Below are 21115 nucleotides of genomic sequence, written 5' to 3'. Positions count from 1 at the left end.
TTCCACCACCGCTCAATGATGTCGATGTACTTCTGGGCTAGACTGCCTCTATGATTTGAGTCCTCTCTATCATGTGATACAGGAAGCCCATCTGGGGGTACCTCTCACTGTCTACGGCTCGAAGCACTTCATACAATGTCTAATAGCCTTCAATATCGTAGTGGCCCGCTGCTAGAATGTCTGTCTCATCACCAAGTCCTCAACATTGCTCCCTTCAATGTCGGCTCTCGCTTATCTACTTTTCTACCACTTGGGACTAACAAACATCTGACATAGGGCTTTTTTTTTTGAAGAAGGCTATCAACTGCAACATAGTTGGTAGCAAACCGTATGACTCCTGGTCTCAAGATCTCTCCTCCTACATACCTCCTCATCAGTGAAAGGACTACTATGGAGGGCTGCCAATTGACTAGAAACTTTTTATTTAGACCTATGCCTCGTCTGAACAGCTAAAATAGAATTGTTTTTGGCCTTGTTGAAATTTAGAATCACCAAAAAATACTTCCTTCCCTGTTTACTAATAATAGGACAATGGAGAGATTTCTTGACCTAAATCCTATTTTTAAGGTTGGTGGAACTATCCCAAATCAGGCGATTCCGGCCGTCCCAAATCGTACCCATGGCTCACTGGTACAGTTCCGGTAATAGAAACGAAACCTGTTGTTGGAGCTAGAGAAGGAGAAGAAAAGAGAGAGCAAGCGGGGTAGGGAGGGAGAGAGAGAAGGGGGGACGCCGGCGGAGTCCGGTGGAGGCCAGTGGGCATTGGCCTTGGCCACGGGAAGCAAGGCCACGACCACCGATCCTGTTTCAAATGAAACAGGGTCTGGGCACGACCTTAAATATAATTCATCGCGGGAAGTGAAGCTGCGGCCGCTGACCCTGTTTCGAACGAAATAGGGTCCGAGCGCGGCCTTAAAAAAATTCGTGATTTTTAAGTGAAGTCGGCCTCCTCCGACCTCCGTCGGCACTCCGCTGGTGTCCGCCACCCTCTTCTGGCCTTCCATCCCCTGCTCGATCTCTCTCTTTTCCTCTCTCCCACGATCCCGTACCGAGTCATCCTGCCGGAGAACCGGTACGGTACCCGGTATTGGTTCCTCCAGCCTTGCTAGTTTCCCAAACCCTTCATCTCCTTCCACTCCTATGTAGGCCACTTTATTTGGTCCTACATTCATACTCTTAATCTAGTTTGCTAACTCATCTAGAATGTTTTAATCTTGTGATAACATGTATATGTTCTACTTAGCCAAATAAAAGTCAATAAGTGTCTAGGCAACCTTTTATTTTAATGAAGATAATGAGATTTTAAAATGCAACATCTTATGGATATTCATATATTGTATTTTTGATATTTTATGTTTGTTCACAGTAAATCATCTTATATTATCGCTTGTGTAAACATTTTGATGCAGATGCAAATTTTTCCATACTCGGTGTTCTATGTATTCTTCGAACAATATCTTTATATATGGAAGACAGCTTTGATCAACATTTCTATTGGTCTTGGTTAGTATTCTCATATTTCTACTTGTTAATCTAGTACTGTCAAATTCTGATAAGGAGCTCATCATGGGACTAATTGTCAATATGTGTTGCTTAATTTCTAGCATTTCTAGGCCATTTGTTTCATTGGCTCTTTTCACATTTAGTAATGCAAAATGAAGATGTATTTTTGTGCTTGCGAAGTTATTCAGTTGCCTTATAGTCTTGAAACAACTAATCAAGTTCTTAATTCCAGTCATTGGCTAATTTTTTCATAGTCATATTAAGAATGACCAATTAAGCTTTTAAGCCTTAACTATTGCTTGAATGTCTTTGCAATGCTTATCAGTTGAGGCCAAGGTTCACCGGACCGACCATACCGGTGTACCGGTGAGCACCGGCACCGGTACGGTTCCGGCTTGGAACCGGTACCGAACCATAGCCGCGCGCGCGGCCACGCGCGTACAGACATAAAAAAAAAACAAAAAAAAAACACGCGTCTGTGCGCGTCCGCGGACGCGTCAAATGCCATTCATGCCACTGTGGCATTTAATGCCCCCACACGGGCTGGCAGCTCGCGTGGGCACGATGCCCCGTGCGGGAACCGCGCTCGGGCGCGATTCCCTGCTGGGGAATCGTGCGCGGGCTCGGTTCCTGCGCGGGGAATTGCGCGCGGGCGTATGTCTCTCCGTCGCGCGTCCGCGCGCATTTCCCAAAAAAACAACAACAAAAAATGCGTCCACTCGCGTCCGCGGACGCGTCAAATGCCACTCTGTGGCATTTAATGCCCCCACGCGGGCTGGCAGCCCGCGTGGGCACGGTGCGCCGCGCGGGGAACCGCGCTCGGGCGGGATTCCCTGCTAGCGAGTTGCGCGAGGGCGCGCATTCTCTGCTCGCGCGTCCGCATGCGTTTCCCAAAAAAAAAAAACCGCGTCCGCGCGGACTCTGTGGCATTAAGAGGCCCACGCGGGCTCCAGCCGTGTGGGCGCTTTTCCCCGCGCGCGGGGTGCGCTGCCCCGCGCGCCCACGTGCGAGGAAAGAGTGGCTTGGACCGGTGCGAACTGGGCCGGTTCGCACCGGTCCAAGTACAGAACCAAACGATTTCGACCCAGTTTGGGTTGGAACCGTTTTTAAACGGTGTACCGTACCGGTGCCCGTCGGCACCGGTTTGGTACAGGCTGAACCGACCGGTTCCGGTCGGTTCAGCATACCTTGGTTGAGGCAATAATTTGTTTAAATGCTTAGCTTCCCGTTTAGTCTGCTTACATTTTAAACATCCACTTAAATACTTCTGAGGCCTTTTTGATTTGCTTAATTACATAAATGATTGTCTATATTTTCGTTCAAAAAAATTGCATGTGTAATTTGTAAGGTACTCCAAACAATTGTTGCCTAGTGAACTTTTGCAAGTTCACCATCAACATTTTCATTTTAGGACCCAAGCAGACAAGCATCCATCACCAAATTCTTCCCACATATGAATCACATGGCATGATTTAAACTGGTCATACCACTCGATTGCATCGCCAGTAAGATTGATTGAGGCAATCTCAAGTTCTCAACCTTTGGATTACCTATGTATTATAAAAAAGGAAATACTTTTTTGCTTATATTATCCACACTGATGGCTTACGATCATTCCATTAAGGAAAACATCCACCTTTGTGCAAGAAAACTTAGATTCAATCATGATGTATACCATACTCTCCTCTCAAAGAAAACGATGGATACCTTTACCTTTAGTATATTTACTATTCTTTGCATAAGGGTGTTGATCTTTCATATCTTCCACTTTTTCTTCAATTGAATCCTTGGCAACAACTGATGCTGAAGGAACTCCTTGAGTTAATTAAGCTTTTGATCAAACTTTGCCTTAATATCAGCCTCCTATTGTGAGTCTCTTGTTCAGTCTTTTGTTTGTTGAGAACATTTTTTTGCCAAAACATAGGACATGAGATCTGAGATGCTGAGCTTTTTCTTCAGATTTCACACAAGGGTATGTAGCAGCAAGTGTGCTCAATACCATGTTGATAGGAACCTAATTGTGTGCCAACAATATTTTGAGCAGAAAAATAAAGAAAGGATATTCGATCACTTCCAGGAGCTTGAGACCTCCAACCAAGTTTGAACGGAGGCGGCAATCCTTGATGATACTGAATTATTGATCCATACATCAGCCATGTAATAGATGACTTAAAACAGCCAATGAGATTAGGCCATTCACCGTAAAGATTCCATGATGGTTCCTTATTTAAGGGCAATCAATTATGTATTCTTGATGAGTCTCTTCAGGAGAAAATCATAACGGAACTCCAAGATAATGATTTGGGAGGACATTTGGCTAGAGGTAAAACTTTGGCTATGGTAGCTGATCATTATTCTTGGCTGAAGATGTTGAAAGATAGTGAAGCAGTGTCGAGCATGCCAACTAGGTAAGGGCACTTCGCAAATACAGGCTTATACACCCCATTACCGAATCCTAAGCCTCCTTGGGTTCATGTGAGCATGAATTTAATCTTAGGACTTCCAAGGACAGTAGAAAGACATGATTTCATGAGTTTCATCCTTACTGTTGCTGACTGGTTCTCAAAAATGGCTCATTTTATCCCATATTCAGAAAATTCCGATGCCATACATATTGCTGAATTATTTTTTGGAGAAGTAGTGAGGTTACATGGTGTTCCAACATTCATTGTTTCTGATAGACACAAAAAACTCATGGGGCATTTTTGGAGGACATTATGGCGAAATCTTGGAACTGATTTGAAGTATTTCAGCAGACATAAAATGAGTGGACAAATTGAAGTTGTTAACTGAAGCTTGGCAATATGTTGAGGTGCATATTGAGAAATCATGTCAAGTCATGGGAACTAGTAATTCTGCAAGCTGGATTTGGTTATAATAATTCGGTGAATCAGGCCATCAAGAAGACACCTGTCCTTCTTGACTTTGTTCCACTACCTCAGGATGCTTATGTAAGTGATGATGGAGAGGCTTTTGCTGATCACATTAAATAAGTTCGTGAGGAAATGAGAGCTGATATAAGGATAGTAATGAAGCCTATGCCAATGCAACAAACCAACATCAACGAGACAAGAACTTTGAAGGAGGCATGGTATTGGTGCACTTAAGGCGGGACAGTTTTTCTGAGGGAACTTATTAAAAACTAAAGGCAAAAAAGTCTGGCCATGCAAGATGTTGAAGAAGATTAGCTCAAGCATGTAGATGATTGAGCTGCCACCAGATTTGCATATCAACCGCATCTTTAATATTGCTGATTTGTGTTCATTGGAAGGATTTGATGGAAAAGGAGATGCTGGCAAAACCAAGCTGATGTGTTATCAAAGGGCCAACTTGATGTCATTGAAGATATGTTGGTTGTTAAAGAGGTAAAAGCAAGGAGGGGTAGCCCATACCAGTGTTTCTTGGTGAAATGGTTGGGAAAACCTGCTAGTAAGAGTACATGGATTGCAGAAGAAGAGCTGATGAGGATTGACCTGGAAATTCATGATGAGACTATTAAGTTCTTCTCGTGAGAGCCAAGTTTTCTCTCATTTGAAGAGGTTGATGCAGGAGCATCTAAGAAGACTTTAAGTCCAATCGGGCCCATTAAGTCCATTGGACGAGCTCATTAGTTATTAAGAACATAGTCTTTATTCTCTCTTATGTTTTCTCTGAAGCTTTAACCAGTAGCTATGTTCCAAGTCATTTAAAAAATCACATGCTTGAGTGTGAACTTTTAATGAACTTGGATGGCCGAGATTTCATAAATACTTATCTAATTAAGGACTGTGATGCTAGGCTTATTAGAGACCTGGTCTATTAAGAGTCTTTGTAAGCACTTTTGTAGTCTTATGGAAATAATGCAGATCTGAGAATTCCTTTGACTCTTGAATCTAGAATCCTTTGTTTTCTCATTCAGTTTTACACTTCCTTGCTATAATCTCCTGTTCTTGCTGGAATTCTATTCTTTCTGCATCATCTTGGATGCTTAAGCAGAGCCAAGGACCTCAATCAATGAGCTTCTGGCTGACCTTTTTTGTGTGACATCCTGGGTTGTTTGTCACGCCCCGAGCCCGAGGCGCGACAGACGCCACACGCCCGCACGGCGGGCCGCACAGGCATGCAAGGCATCGGATCATATCAAAGCAATAATTATTTAAATTTATTCAAAAGCAATCTTACAAAATTGCAAAATAGCATATGCCAACATAATTTAAATGTCCAAACTAATCTAACTAAAATGCCAATAACTGAAGGAATCGTCGGAAAATCTAACGCACTCCTCAATCCCGTGAGATCAAGCCTCTGGATCTGAAAAATGGAGAAAATAGAATAATGAGCTACACTAGCCCAGTAAGCAACAAAATACCCCAAAGTGGGGTCAGAGCATATGAGATCAAAATACAGGATAATGTCTGGAATAAATCATAAATAACATCGTTTTGTTGTTTTCAAAACTTATTATCATTTTTTCAAAAACTCTGATACTAGAATCTCAACATAATAGGCTACGACCACGTAACCCAGTGGCATGGGTTGCACAGAGTGCCAGAAACTACTATTGTTAGTCACCGGTGGAAACGGTGTCCAGAAACCACTATTCTAATCACCGGTGGCGCGGTGTCGAAACCGGTTCCTCACAGATTACAAGTCGACAGGTCCAACGTATAATCCCCATTGGCTGGGGCCAGAACAGATCATAGCCATGCTGAGAATACATATATATAAAAACATATTTCACAAATTTTCCAGTCATAGTTTACGGATTTCAGAGCATAATTTTCAAATGAAATTTAACATGTCAGACCCATTTTACTAAATACAAAACATATTTCAGAATTTAATCTATTTATCAAATAATTTGAAAATCGCACTTGAAGTATTAAGTTACTTACCTCTTCTCGCTTAATCCCTACTTCAGATAGGCGGATCAGGTTCACCTGTTTAAATTTAATTAATTTCTTGTTAATTTCAGAGCTAAGCAAAAATCCAAAAATAATACTACTGGGCACGGCCCAATCGGGCCCAGAGTTGGTCCATAATGAACATGGCCCGATAGGGCCCACATCAGACACGGCCCAATGGGCCCACATAGACTCGGCCCAATAGGGCCCTCCCAAGGTTGGCCTCTAATTTGTTCATTTATGCAATAAAAATTCGTTTCAGGGACCAATGTCTAATTACATAGCACCGTTCCGTAATAAAACTTGGGTAAAAGGACCAAACAAATATAGTTGAGAGCCTTTATGTAATAAATCTTTCCTACAGGGATCAAATACAAATTTCAGAATACCTTTTTGTGAAATAATATACTATCAAGGGCTTAACTGTAAAATTGCATTTTTTGGCCAAACGGGCTCGAGTTTCGGGTTCTGGGGCTTCGGGTCTAAACTGGATTTCGGATCTTGAGTTTCGGGTCTGAACTGGATTTCGGGTTTCGGGTTTTCTTCTCTTTTTTTTGTTTCGGGTTTCGGGTTCGAACCGGGCCCAAGTTGGGCCCGCAGTGAATAGGGCCCGTGAACAGGGCCCTTCTTCTTCCCCAAACCCCCACGAATAGGGAAAGAAGAAGAAGAGGAAGAAGGGACTGGCTGGTGGGGGGTCAGCCTAGGCGGCCGGGAGCTGTTGCCCGGTCGACGGCCGGCCGACTGCAGTGGCGGCCGGCGGCTGCTGCAGCGACGGGCATCGAAGGAAAACCGGGTTTGGGGCCAAAGCAAAGGAAGGAAATCAAGCATGTTATTTGGCATTGAATCAAGGGCAAAAGAGGAGGGAAGCTCACAGGCGGTCGACGGAAGTGGCGGCTCTCGGCCAAGGGAGGCTCGGTCCGATGTCAAGCGGCGGCGGGGATGGCACTTTCCGAAGAGGAAGGAGATCTCGAAACAGGGGAAGCTTGAGTGGTGGTGGTGGTGGTTGGCCGAGGCGGCTCACCGGCAACTTGGGAAGTGGGAGCAGAGGAAGGAGAGGAAGAGGAGAGGGAGGAGAGGAAGAAAAGGGGACTCGGCGGTGGCCCTAGGGAAGGATAGATGGGGGTTTTATCTCCCCATCATAACGGCCCTCCGCCGCGAAAATCGCGGCGGTCGAGCGCGATCCGCGGCCGTGATCGGCCGCGGTGTGACCGAAGGGGGGTGCCGCGGGATACCCGCGGCGCCCTTGCCCCATTTGTCCCCGGAGGAGCCGGAGAGGATCGCAATCGCGATCCTCTGTTCCGGTCCTCCCAAAAATAGAAACGGGGCTGAAGTCGGCTGGGGCTGCCGACTTCAGCCCCATATCTCACATTCTCTCCTCCTTAGAAAAATTTCGTCCTCGAAATTTAACATACCTTAGCTTGCAAAAAGACCCGGATATTTTTCCTTCATCTCGTCCTCCAATTCCCATATAGTCTCACTTTCTGAGTGATTGTTCCACTAGATCTTAAGATAAGGAATTATGCACCTCCTCAACACATGTTCCTTTCTATCAACCACACGTATAGGCTGCCTAACGTGCATAGCAGAGAACTCGAGGGAAAATATAGGCACCACTACCTACGAAGCTAAATTTAATGTATCCAGGGATCTGAAATTTTATCCGCTTTTCATGGCAGTTAATGGTAGCAAAGTGTGACGCTAACCAGTCCATACCAAGAATTATGTCAAAGTCATACATATCTATAACTATCAAATCAGCAGGCAAGTCTCTACCTACTATCTGAACCGGACAAGTCTTGCAGACCTGATTACCAATCATCCCACTTCCGGCAGGGTGTTAACATGTAAATCATACTCTAACGGCACGCAAGGTAGGTCATGTTTTCGCACAAATATCCATGACACAATGAATGTGCAGCACCAGAATCAAACAGTATATAAGCATAAACAGAAGCAACCGGTAGGGTACCTGACACCACAGTATTGGATGCCAGAGCATCCTGCTGAGTCAGCGCATAAATACGACCCTGTGTGTGCAGTCTCCCTCCTATCTGCTGCTTAGGAGAAGAAGGCTGAGCAAACTGAACCGAAGCAGGAGAACCTTGCACTTGCTGGGTCCTTGTAGCTTGAGGCCTCTGATCTGATTGTGATACTTGCCGATTGCGAGGGCACTCTGCTATCTTATGACCCTGTTGGCCACATCTGAAACATGCGCCAGATAATCGTCTACAGAGTTCTGTCTTATGGGCACCACCACATGCTTCACATTTAGACTGGTCTTGTTGAATAGTCTCTCCATAAGATCCCTGCTTTTCTGATTGCCCAGACCTATTGCGAGATTTTGCTGTCCTACTAGAATTCTGTCCACTATGAGTATCATCATCTTGAAGGGTTTTAGCATGTTATAATGCGCAGCGGAAGCTAGGGATTTTAAAAATTTCTTAATAAAGTCCCTATGCATGAAACCCTTTTAAGCCTAGATCACCTTAATGATTACAATCAAATGATATAAAATAAATGCAGAATTAGTAGAATACCTCAAACGCTAATCCAAAGTGTACAATCTCCATGAGGCGTCCAAGTGTCCGCCCTCCAATGGTGATCCACACGAAAACTTGATCAAGATTTTAGCTCCAAAGACTTTTGATCCTTAATGCAGAATTCTTCTAAAGAACTCTAATGGCTTGCTTTCCTTCCTTTCTATTTTTCTTTAGCCTTCTAAAATCACTTCTAATCCTTTTGTCCTAAAGAAGACCACCTTGTCTTGGCTTAGGACACACTAGAAGCAATGCTAGAAAGAAAGAAACTAATGTAAGAAAGAAAGAAAAGAGGAGTGGGGTGGAATTGGAATGATGAAACCCATGGAGTGCTAACCTATTTATAATAGGTGTAGGGATGCATCTCCAAGGGATGCATCCCATCCACACATCCTCTCATGAAAGGGCATCATCTAAAGGGCCATATCAAATAAGAGGAGGTGCAGATCAAGTGAGGAGGTGTATCAAATGATATGTCCTTTCATGTGGTGCCATATTTTGACCAAGTCAACATCACATGCTAATCACATGTCCATCACGCCTCACCTCTTGATCTTTCATGATGATGATCCAAGGGCTCCAATGCAAGGTGCCATTCACTTGACCCATTATGTCTTCATCCAATGGTGGGATTAAGATCCAATGGTCAATTATGGTAGCCATTCTCTAACCCAATCCAATTGGGTTAAACCAACTCTCCATTATGTCTTCATCCAATGGTAGATCAAGATCTAACGGTCTAGATTGAATGATTTATTAAATCTAATCCAATTAGACTCAAACCAAGCCAATTAGGTGCCAACTCTTGGCTAACCCATATTAGAATATGATCTAATCAAATCGAATCCAATTCGAATCAGATTCGAATCCAATTCGAATTAGGAGCTAAGGTTTGCAACACCTGCTAGGATGTTTATCTTGCAAACATGATCTAATCCAATTAGACCCTTGATAAGTTTTCTTGTGTGTGACCCATTGGGTTCCATACTTAGCCAGCAATAGGTGTGAGTGCGAGTTGACCCAACTTGATTAGAACTCTTCTAATCGATTTAAGTCCAAACTGCGCGAACCCGAACTTAACAATTAGAATCCTTTCTAATTGGTGATCGAATTAACTCTTTAATTTGATCAAACCTATAAAACAAGATTGACGTCTAGCAACGTGTCATGTCTATCCGGAAAATATGGAATTTGGTGGAAATACCAAAAATACCCTTCAGTGGCAAGTTACCATGCAATTCAATCCTTTAATCAAACTGCATCCCAAAAATGCATATGAGTATGAATATATGTCAAACTCAATTTCATATTCATATTTTTCTCAATCTTTTAATGATAATTCAAATAATGAAACATTAGAAACTCTTTCTAATTTTCATTCTACTTTGATCAAAGGTTTCCTGAATTATCATATGATTAGAATAAATAGGATGCTATCTTCTCTTACTAGAAGTGATTAATTCCTTGTTGACCTACTCATAATCTTCGTACACAATTCACCATATCCAGAAGACCTCGTACATAACTTATTATCATGAATGAGTGTAAACCAAAATATGGGTTCATGTGCACAAGATACCATGGTGATCTCAGGTCATAGGATCAGTTGCACAACTCCCACTAAGAGAATCATCTTTTGACATGTAAGTAAGACTTCATAAGATTTCTCTTTGTAGGTCAATTCAGTGAACTCATTCCTCTAATGAGCACCCACATCTTTGTATTAGTGTCTCCACACAAATGATTGTGAGATCAATCATCCTCTGCATCGAGCATACATAAGACATGCCAGTCTTTCCGGTAATCATTGATCCCCGACTCAATATACCAATGACTGGGAATATTTAAGATTAGGATTTTAGAATTTTAAGTCTCACTAGTATGATCTCATCATAGTCTTAAAATCATTGCCCTAATCTAAGGAGTTTATCATAAATATAATCAACAGCATATGATAAAACATAACGCCTTTATTCATATTTAAATGTCATGTACATGATTTGGACAAATCAAAAGAAAAAACCTTTCGCAATACATATTGCGATTGGCTTGTAGGGCATCTACTCTTTCAATCTCCCACTTGCACTAAAGCCAATCGCTCTTATATTTTATCCCCATACAATCGAGGTGGCGATCGAACTGCTGTTGTGGTAGAGCTTTAGTGAATGGGTCTGCTAAGTTGTTCTTTGTGTCTACTCGTTCAATGACTATGTCTTGTCTCTCGACGATCTCTCGAACGAGGTGGAAGCGTCTTAGAATGTGCTTGGATTTGTGATGAGATCTTGGTTCCTTTGCTTGAGCAACAGCTCCAGTGTTGTCACAATAAACTGAAACTGGTCCAGCAATCTCAGGAACTACTCCCAACTCAGCGATGAACTTCTTCATCCAGACAGCTTCCTTAGCGGCTTCACTTACAGCGATGTATTCTGCCTCAGTAGTTGAGTCAGCTACAGTTTGCTGCTTGGAACTCTTCCAGCTCACTGCACCACCATTTAGGGTAAAGACATACCCTGAAGTGGACTTGCTATCATCTGGATCTGATTGAAAACTAGAATCAGAAAATCCTTCTAGTTTCAACTCAGATCCTCCATAAACTAGAAAAATATCTTTAGTCCTTCTTAAGTACTTAAGAATATTTTTCATAGCTATCCAATGATTTTCTCCTGGATCAGCCTGGAATCTGCTTGTTATGCCTAAGGCATAAGCAACATCAGGCCTAGTACATAGCATAGCATACATAATTGATCCTACTGCCGAAGCATAGGGAATAGAATTCATTCTATTCCTCTCTTCAGATGTCTTAGGAGACATCTTCTTAGAGAGACGTATGCCATGACTCATAGGTAAGTAACCTCTTTTACTTCCTTCCATGCTGAATCTTTTTAGCACACGATCTATGTACTTAGACTGGGACAAGCCTAGCATCCTTTTAGATCTATCCCTATAGATCTTTATACCAAGTATATAGGATGCTTCTCCCAAGTCTTTCATGGAAAAGCTTTTTGATAGCCAAGTCTTGACCGATTGTAACATTGGAATATCATTTCCAATGATTAGTATGTCATCTACATACAATATTAAGAAGACAACGGCATTCCCACTAGTCTTCTTGTACACACATGGTTCATCCACATTTTTGATAAAACCAAACTCTTTGACTGTTGTATCAAAACGGATGTTCCAACTCCTCGATGCTTGCTTTAATCCATAAATGGATCTCTTAAGCTTGCATACTTGATTTGCTCTCCCACTTGAGGCAAATCCTTCTGGCTGTGTCATGTAAACCTCTTCCTCAAGATAACCATTAAGGAAGGCGGTTTTGACATCCATCTGCCAAATTTCATAATCATAGTATGCAGCTATTGCAAGCAAAATCCGAATAGATTTAAGCATGGCAACTGGTGAAAAAGTTTCATCATAGTCAATTCCTTGCTTTTGCCTGAAACCTTTTGCCACCAATCTAGCCTTGTAGGTTTTTACTTGGCCATCTGCTCCAATCTTCTTCTTATAGACCCATTTGCAACCTATAGGGTTTACACCTTCTGGTGCATCAACCAAAGTCCATACTTGGTTGGTATACATAGAGTCTATTTCGGATTTCATAGCTTCTAACCATTTGTTAGAGTCATTACTCATGATAGCTTCCGAATAGGTCAGAGGATCATCATTTTCGATGATGTGGGCTTCATCATTCTCAATGATAAACCCATACCTCTTAGGTGCATTTCGCACTCTATCTGACCTTTGGAGAGGAGATGTGTGTTGTGGTTGTACTTCATCAATGGGTACATCTGGTTGAAGAATTTCTTGTGTTTCTATTTGGTCTTGAACTTCATTAAGTTCAATTCTTCTTTCACTGCCCTTTTCTAAGATAAACTCTTTTTCTAAGAAAGTGGCATGCCTACTAACAAATACCTTTTGTTCAGTAGGGTGATAGAAGAGATATCCAATACTTTCTTTGGAATAACCTATAAATGTACATTTATCTGATCTAGCACTTAGCTTATGTCCAAAATTTCTTTTGACATATGCTTGGCAGCCCCATATTTTAAAATTTTTAAGATTGGACTTTCTACCTCTCCATATCTCATATGGAGTACTAGATACAGATTTTGAAGGTATCCTGTTTAGCACATATGTAGCAGTTTCTAAGGCATAACCCCAGAAGGAAATAGGAAGATCTGTAAAGCACATCATGGACCTTACCATATCTAATAGAGTACGATTCCTCCGTTCAGCTACACCATTTAGTTGTGGCGTATACGGAGGTGTCCATTCAGAGAGAATGCCCTTTTCTTTAAGATGATTTAAAAATTCACTAGAAAGGTATTCACCTCCTCGATCAGATCGAAGGATTTTAATACACTTTCCGGTTTGTTTTTCAACCATACTTTGATACTCTTTAAACTTATCAAAGGCTTCGTATTTATGTTTCATAAGATACACAAATCCGAACCTTGATAAATCATCAGTGAATGTGATGAAGTAAGAGTATCCACCTCTAGCTGGAGTTGTCATAGGACCACATACATCTGTATGTATAAGTCCTAATAACTCACTTGCCCTTTCTCCATGTCCAGTGAATGGAGACTTGGTCATTTTTTCCATAAGACAAGATTCACAAGTTCCTAATGATTCATAATCATAAGGATCAAAGAACTCTTCTTTGTATAACTTGTTGATTCTTGATTCACTTATGTGACCAAGTCGGCAATGCCAAAGGAGGGTATTATTCACTTCCTCTCTCTTTCTTTTATTGCTTTTATTAATATGAAAGACATTGTCATTAAGTAATAAAACTAGAAGACCATTTTCCATAATGCCATTGCAAAGATGCTTATTAGAAAAATAAATAGAGCAACCATTGCCCTTTCCATTAATTTCAAAACCTTTCTTTAACAACAAAGGAATGGAAATTACATTTCTAATAATTTTGGGCATATAATAACAATCTTCTAATTGTAGGAGCTTTCCCGAAGGCAATTCCAAGTTGTAGGTTCCAACAGCTTCAGCCTGGATGGACTCTCCTCCAACACCATACAGCTCGAAGTCACCTTTCTTCAAAATTTTAATTTTCTGTAGTCCATGCAAAGATTTGCAAATGTGAAAACCACAGCCGGTATCCAATACCCATGAATTTGAATTTGAAGAACTTAATGACAAGTTGGCATGTAACATAAACATACCTTTTGATGCAACTCTTGCATCGGTCTTCATACTTGCAAGAAAACTCTTGCAATTCCTTTTCCAGTGGCCAGCTTTGCCGCAATGAAAACAGGTACTTGATCCGGAGTTTTTCTTTCCTTTTTTCTTTTTGATGCTACTCTTGGGGTTCAATCGTTTCTTAGAACCCTTATTTCCCGATTTCCTCATAGAGGTGCTATTTATAAGGAGTGGACCTTTATCCTTCTTAATATGCCCTTCAGCTGTTTTGAGCATATTTAACAGCTCGGGCAGGGAGGTGTTCAGCTTGTTCATGTGAAAGTTCACAACAAACTGAGAGAATGAATCAGGCAGTGATTGCAGGATCAAATCCTGACTGAGCTCACTATCCATAGCAAAACTTAATTGACTTAATCTGGTGATCAAGTCTATAACCATAAGAACATGGTTTTGCACTGGAGTTCCTTCATTCATTCTAGCACGGAACAACTGCTTAGATATCTCATACCTAGCAGTCCTGCTTTGTTCTCCATACAACTCTTTTAAATTGAAAAGTATGGATTGAGTGTCCATGCCTTCATGTTGCCTCTGTAATTCATTGTTCATAGAGGCAAGTATGATACATTTGACAGTCACACTGTCATTTTTCCACATCTTATGTGTGGCAACCTCCTCTTTTGTAGCATCATCCCCTAGATCTCCAAGATCAGGGGTTTCAAGTATATAGAAAATTTTCTCCTGAGTGAGTACTATCTTTAAATTCCTCAACCAGTCCATATAGTTTGGTCCGGTCAACTTGTTGGCATCTAAGATGCCTCTTAGTGAAAGTGAAGAAGCCACTTAATAATTCTACATATGCAAGAACAAAACTAATATAAGCAGACCAATCATGATGACATGTTTGCAACTAGATAAGGACTTTAATCTAATTTGTCTCCTACTATTTTTATCGAATATCATAGCCCTCCCCTATGATAAACGTGAAAATATAATTTTTCTTAGTAGGGTTGAGATCCTAATTCATCATAAAAAGCCTTGTGTTTACACAACAAACTCTTATGAGTTCAAAGGTAGAAAACTCTTTCCAATTGCATCTCATGCAATTCTCAACTTTATCTTGTCCTCTTAAAATACTTATTGCCTTGTGTTAGCACAACAAACAATAATATTTTAGTTAAGTCAAACCCTTCATTTCCATATAGTCATATTCGAATAATATTGCCCTTGTGGTTGCACAACAAGGCAATATATTAAAATATGCCATAAGCATCTTAATGCACCAAGACAGTATAACATCAGTCCCCATTGCAAGTCTTGTGTTAGCACAACAAACTAGCATGGATCTTGACATAATAATATCGAGGCATGAAGGAAGGCTATCAATAGTGTTATATCAATATTAAGCTTATCCATAATAGGCAATCAAACAATTGGCCAGGTAAGCAGGTGGGAGGCTCCCCTTACTCAGAGAGTAAGGTCCTAATTAAGTAACCACCTTTAGTACTTTCCTTAGACACCAATTAGATTAATTGTTCTAGAATGGGTTAGCTCAAAGTTTTTCAACACTATGACTTAATATAATTTTTATTGAGGGCTTACTAGTCTCTAGCACATTCTTTAATTGTAACATACATTTAACATGTCTAAAATAAACTATTATGCATCATGGCTATCTCATAGCATGTATAAATCATAAGCAATTAATTAACATGCTTCAACATATTTTCATATGGAAAATTTCATATCATGATATTTTATTACATAACATATCATATATTAATCATACATTTCAGCATTTCTCTAAGCATATGACATAACTATCTCATAGTAAATTAATAATCATACATAATTATTTGATTGAACCAATTAAGGATGGCTCTGATACCACTGAAGGGTTTTAGCATGTTATAATGCGCAGCGGAAGCTAGGGATTTTAAAATTTTCTTAATAAAGTCCCTATGCATGAAACCCTTTTAAGCCTAGATCACCTTAATGATTATAATCAAATGATATAAAATAAATGCAGAATTAGTAGAATACCTCAAACGCTAATCCAAAGTGTACAATCTCCACGAGGCGTCCAAGTGTCCGCCCTCCAATGGTGATCCACACGAAAACTTGATCAAGACTTTAGCTCCAAAGACTTTTGATCCTTAATGCAGAATTCTTCTAAAGAACTCTAATGGCTTGCTTTCCTTCCTTTCTATTTTCCTTTAGCCTTCTAAAATCACTTCTAATCCTTTTGTCCTAAAGAAGACCACCTTGTCTTGGCTTAGGACACACTAGAAGCAATGCTAGAAAGAAAGAAACTAATGTAAGAAAGAAAGAAAGAGGAGTGGGGTGGAATTGGAATGATGAAACCCATGGAGTGCTAACCTATTTATAATAGGTGTAGGGATGCATCTCCAAGGGATGCATCCCATCCACACATCCTTTCATGAAAGGGCATCATCTAAAGGGCCATATCAAATAAGAGGAGGTGCAGATCAAGTGAGGAGGTGTATCAAATGATATGTCCTTTCATGTGGTGCCATATTTTGACCAAGTCAACATCACATGCTAATCACATGTCCATCACGCCTCACCTCTTGATCTTTCATGATGATGATCCAAGGGCTCCAATGCAAGGTGCCATTCACTTGACCCATTATGTCTTCATCCAATGGTGGGATTAAGATCCAATGGTCAATTATGGTAGCCATCCTCTAACCCAATCCAATTGGGTTAAACCAACTCTCCATTATGTCTTCATCCAACGGTAGATCAAGATCTAACGGTCTAGATTGAATGATTTATTAAATCTAATCCAATTAGACTCAAACCAAGCCAATTAGGTGCCAACTCTTGGCTAACCCATATTAGAATATGATCTAATCAAATTAAATCAATTAAGAATCAGATTCGAATCCAATTCGAATCAGATTCGAATCCAATTCGAATTAGGAGCTAAGGTTTGCAACACCTGCTAGGATGTTTATCTTGCAAACATGATCTAATCCAATTAGACCCTTGATAAGTTTTCTTGTGTGTGACCCATTGGGTTCCATACTTAGCCAGCAATAGGTGTGAGTGCGAGTTGACCCAACTTGATTAGAACTCTTCTAATCGATTTAAGTCCAAACTGCGCGAACCCGAACTTAACAATTAGAATCCTTTCTAATTGGTGATCGAATTAACTCTTTAATTTGATCAAACCTATAAAACAAGATTGACGTCTAGCAACGTGTCATGTCTATCCGGAAAATATGAAATTTGGTGGAAATACCAAAAATACCCTTCAGTGGCAAGTTACCATGCAATTCAATCCTTTAATCAAACTGCATCCCAAAAATGCATATGAGTATGAATATATGTCAAACTCAATTTCATATTCATATTTTTCTCAATCTTTTAATGATAATTCAAATAATGAAACATTAGAAACTCTTTCTAATTTTCATTCTACTTTGATCAAAGGTTTCCTGAATTATCATATGATTAGAATAAATAGGATGCTATCTTCTCTTACTAGAAGTGATTAATTCCTTGTTGACCTACTCATAATCTTCGTACACAATTCACCATATCCAGAAGACCTCGTACATAACTTATTATCATGAATGAGTGTAAACCAAAATATGGGTTCATGTGCACAAGATACCATGGTGATCTCAGGTCATAGGATCAGTTGCACAACTCCCACTAAGAGAATCATCTTTTAACATGTAAGTAAGACTTCATAAGATTTCTCTTTGTAGGTCAATTCAGTGAACTCATTCCTCTAATGAGCACCCACATCTTTGTATTAGTGTCTCCACACAAATGATTGTGAGATCAATCATCCTCTGCATCGAGCATACATAAGACATGCCAGTCTTTCCGGTAATCATTGATCCCCGACTCAATATACCAATGACTGGGAATATTTAAGATTAGGATTTTAGGATTTTAAGTCTCACTAGTATGATCTCATCATAGTCTTAAAACCATTGCCCTAATCTAAGGAGTTTATCATAAATATAATCAACAGCATATGATAAAACATAACGCCTTTATTCATATTTAAATGTCATGTACATGATTTGGACAAATCAAAAGAAAAAACCTTTCGCAATACATATTGCGATTGGCTTGTAGGGCATCTACTCTTTCACATCTCTGCTCCTCTTCTTTTGTATTCTATCTTTTGAATCTTGTGTTTCCTTCCAGACAATTTCCATATTCTTGGCCCTGTCTACCAGGTCATCATAGTTGGTTGAGTGCACTACGGCCAAACCCCGACGTAATTGAGGCTTCAATCCTTCTTCAAATCTCCTCATCCGGGACTCTGCATCTATGACGAGGGTGGGAGCAAACCGAGCTAACCTGTCAAACTCTGCCTCATACTCATCCACGATCATAGTTCCTTGAGGCAGATTTAGAAATTCTCTCTCTAGCTCCCTAAGGCGACTTGAAGGGAAATACTTGGAGTAGAAGGCTGTGCGAAACCTTTGCCAGGTAAGTGCCTCCTGCTCGGGTGCCAATGTGCGCTCCACAGACATCCACCAATGATGAGCTCGGTCCTGAAGCATATAGGTGGCAAATCTGACCTTCTCTTCATCGGTGCACTCCATTGCTCTGAAGGCTTTCTCCATTTCCTCTATCCAGGCTTCGGCCTCTTAAGGACTAGTGGTGCCTTTAAAAACCGAAGGAGCCATTCTCTTGAATTCAGCTATACTCCTTCTTTGCTCCGGAGGATCAACGACTTGCTGGATTGGTTGCTGAGGTTGTTGCCTCTGTTGGCGTACTAACCCAACGACCTCCTCAATCAGTTCGAGCACCCGGGTTTGATTTCCGGCGGCAGTTTCTGGAGTTGATTGACCTTGGGGTCCTGAGCTATGCGATGCCTCGCCAGCTTGGTTGGTAGGGGCTCTTCCCCGAGAGCCTCTGACCATCCGATTCAGGCTACGGACACGACGAGGCGGCATTCTGATTTAGTAAAAATATATAGATGTTATAAAATCATCCAAACAGAATATTACGAAATAGTTAATAAAATAAATAAACATTATCCCCTTATCTGGTTCCTACCCATCTCTCAACCTTTCTGACGGATCTTAGGAATCCTAAAACTTAGGCTCAATATAATTGTTTCAGTTACAATCCCTAGTGATCTTAAACCTGGCTCTGATACCACCAAATATGTCACGCCCCGAGCCCGAGGCGCGGCAGACGCCGCACGCCCGCACGGCGGGCCGCACAGGCGTGCAAGGCATCGGATCATATCAAAGCAAATACAAATGTTCAAAACTGACATAATTATTTAAATTTATTCAAAAGCAGTCTTACAAAATTGCAAAATAGCATATGTCAACATAATTTAAATGTCCAAACTAATCTAACTAAAATGCCAATAACTGAAGGAATCGTCGGAAAATCTAACGCACTCCTCAATCCCGTGAGATCAAGCCTCTGGATCTGAAAAATGGAGAAAATAGAATAATGAGCTAGACTAGCCCAGTAAGCAACAAAATACCCCAAAGTGGGGTCAGAGCATATCAGATCAAAATACAGGATAACATTTCCTTTTGCAAATAAAATCAAAGTCGGAAATGCGAAAGCATTCCTCTCTGCTCTCTCTTACTTTGTCCTTGATGTTTTTTGTTTGCCTCCGACACTAAAGGGATGCCCCCTGGTCCTGCCCTTCGACTAAGAAGCAGAGGCATACTTTCTGGAATAAATCATAAATAATATTGTTTTGTTGTTTTCAAAACTTATTATCATTTTTTCAAAAACTCTGATACCAGAATCTCAACATAATAGGCTACGACCACGTAACCCAGTGGCATGGGTTGCACAGAGTGCTAGAAACCACTATTGTTAGTCACCGGTGGAAACGGTGTCCAGAAACCACTATTCTAATCACCGGTGGCGCGGTGTCGAAACCGGTTCCTCACAGATTACAAGTCGACAGGTCCAACGTATAATCCCCATTAGCGGGGCCAGAACAGAACAGAACAGATCATAGCCATGCTGAGAATACATATATATAAAAACATATTTCACAAATTTTCCAGTCATAGTTTACGGATTTCAGAGCATAATTTTCAAATGAAATTTAACATGCCAGACCCATTTTACTAAATACAAAACATATTTCAGAATTTAATCTATTTATCAAATAATTTGAAAATCGCACTTGAAGTATTAAGTTACTTACCTCTTCTCGCTTAATCCCTACTTCAGATAGGCGGATCAGGTTCACCTGTTTAAATTTAATTAATTCCTTGTTAATTTCAGATCTAAGCAAAAATCCAAAAATAATACTACTGGGCACGGCCCAACAGGGCCCAGAGTTGGTCCATAATGAACATGGCCCGATAGGGCCCACATCAGACACGGCCCAATGGGCCCACATAGACTCGGCCCAATAGGGCCCTCCCAAGGTTGGCCTCTAATTTGTTCATTTATGCAATAAAAATTCGTTTCAGGGACCAATGTCTAATTACATAGCACCGTTCCGTAATAAAACTTGGGTAAAAGGACCAAACAAATATAGTTGAGGGCCTTTATGTAATAAATCTTTCCTACAGGGATCAAATACAAATTTCAGAATACCTTTTTGTGAAATAATATACTATCAAGGGCTTAACTGTAAAATTGCATTTTTTGGCCAAACGGACTCGGGTTTCGGGTTCCGGGCTTCGGGTCTAAACTGGGTTTCGGATCTTGGGTTTCGGGTCTGAACTGGATTTCGGGTTTCGGGTTTTCTTCTCTTTTTTTTTGTTTCGGGTTTCGGGTTCGAACCGGGCCCAAGTTGGGCCCGCAGTGAATAGGGCCCGTGAACAAGGCCCTTCCCCAAACCCCCACGAATAGGGAAAGAAGAAGAGGAAGAAGGGACTGGCGGGGGGGGGGGGGGGGGGGTCAGCCTAGGCGGCCGGGAGCTGTTGCCCGGTCGACGGCCGGCCGACTACAGTGGCGGCCGGCGGCTGCTGCAGCGACGGGCGTCGAAGGAAAACCGAATGATCTCGGTTTGGGGCCAAAGCAAAGGAAGGAAATCAAGCATGTTAT

The 21115-nt window shown here is 41.1% G+C and overlaps 1 protein-coding gene across 2 annotated transcripts in view; it reads left to right on the top strand.

Moving 5' to 3' along the window:
- Nucleotides 1-21115, top strand: part of LOC103716598 (uncharacterized) — a 281358-nt gene that overhangs the window by 242103 nt on the left and 18140 nt on the right. For both annotated transcript variants that reach the window (XM_089923826.1, XM_089923827.1), the window contains one exon: nucleotides 1410-1503. In XM_089923826.1, the coding sequence (XP_089779952.1) occupies nucleotides 1410-1503 (94 nt within the window). The remainder of the gene's footprint in view (nucleotides 1-1409; nucleotides 1504-21115) is intronic.

The sequence above is a fragment of the Phoenix dactylifera genome, chromosome 6 (genome assembly GCF_051530095.1).
Source record: "Phoenix dactylifera cultivar Ajwa chromosome 6, Ajwa_hap1_PhDact_Kaust_v1.1, whole genome shotgun sequence".
NCBI lineage: Eukaryota > Viridiplantae > Streptophyta > Magnoliopsida > Arecales > Arecaceae > Phoenix > Phoenix dactylifera.
This window is presented reverse-complemented; position numbering and strand designations above follow the sequence as displayed.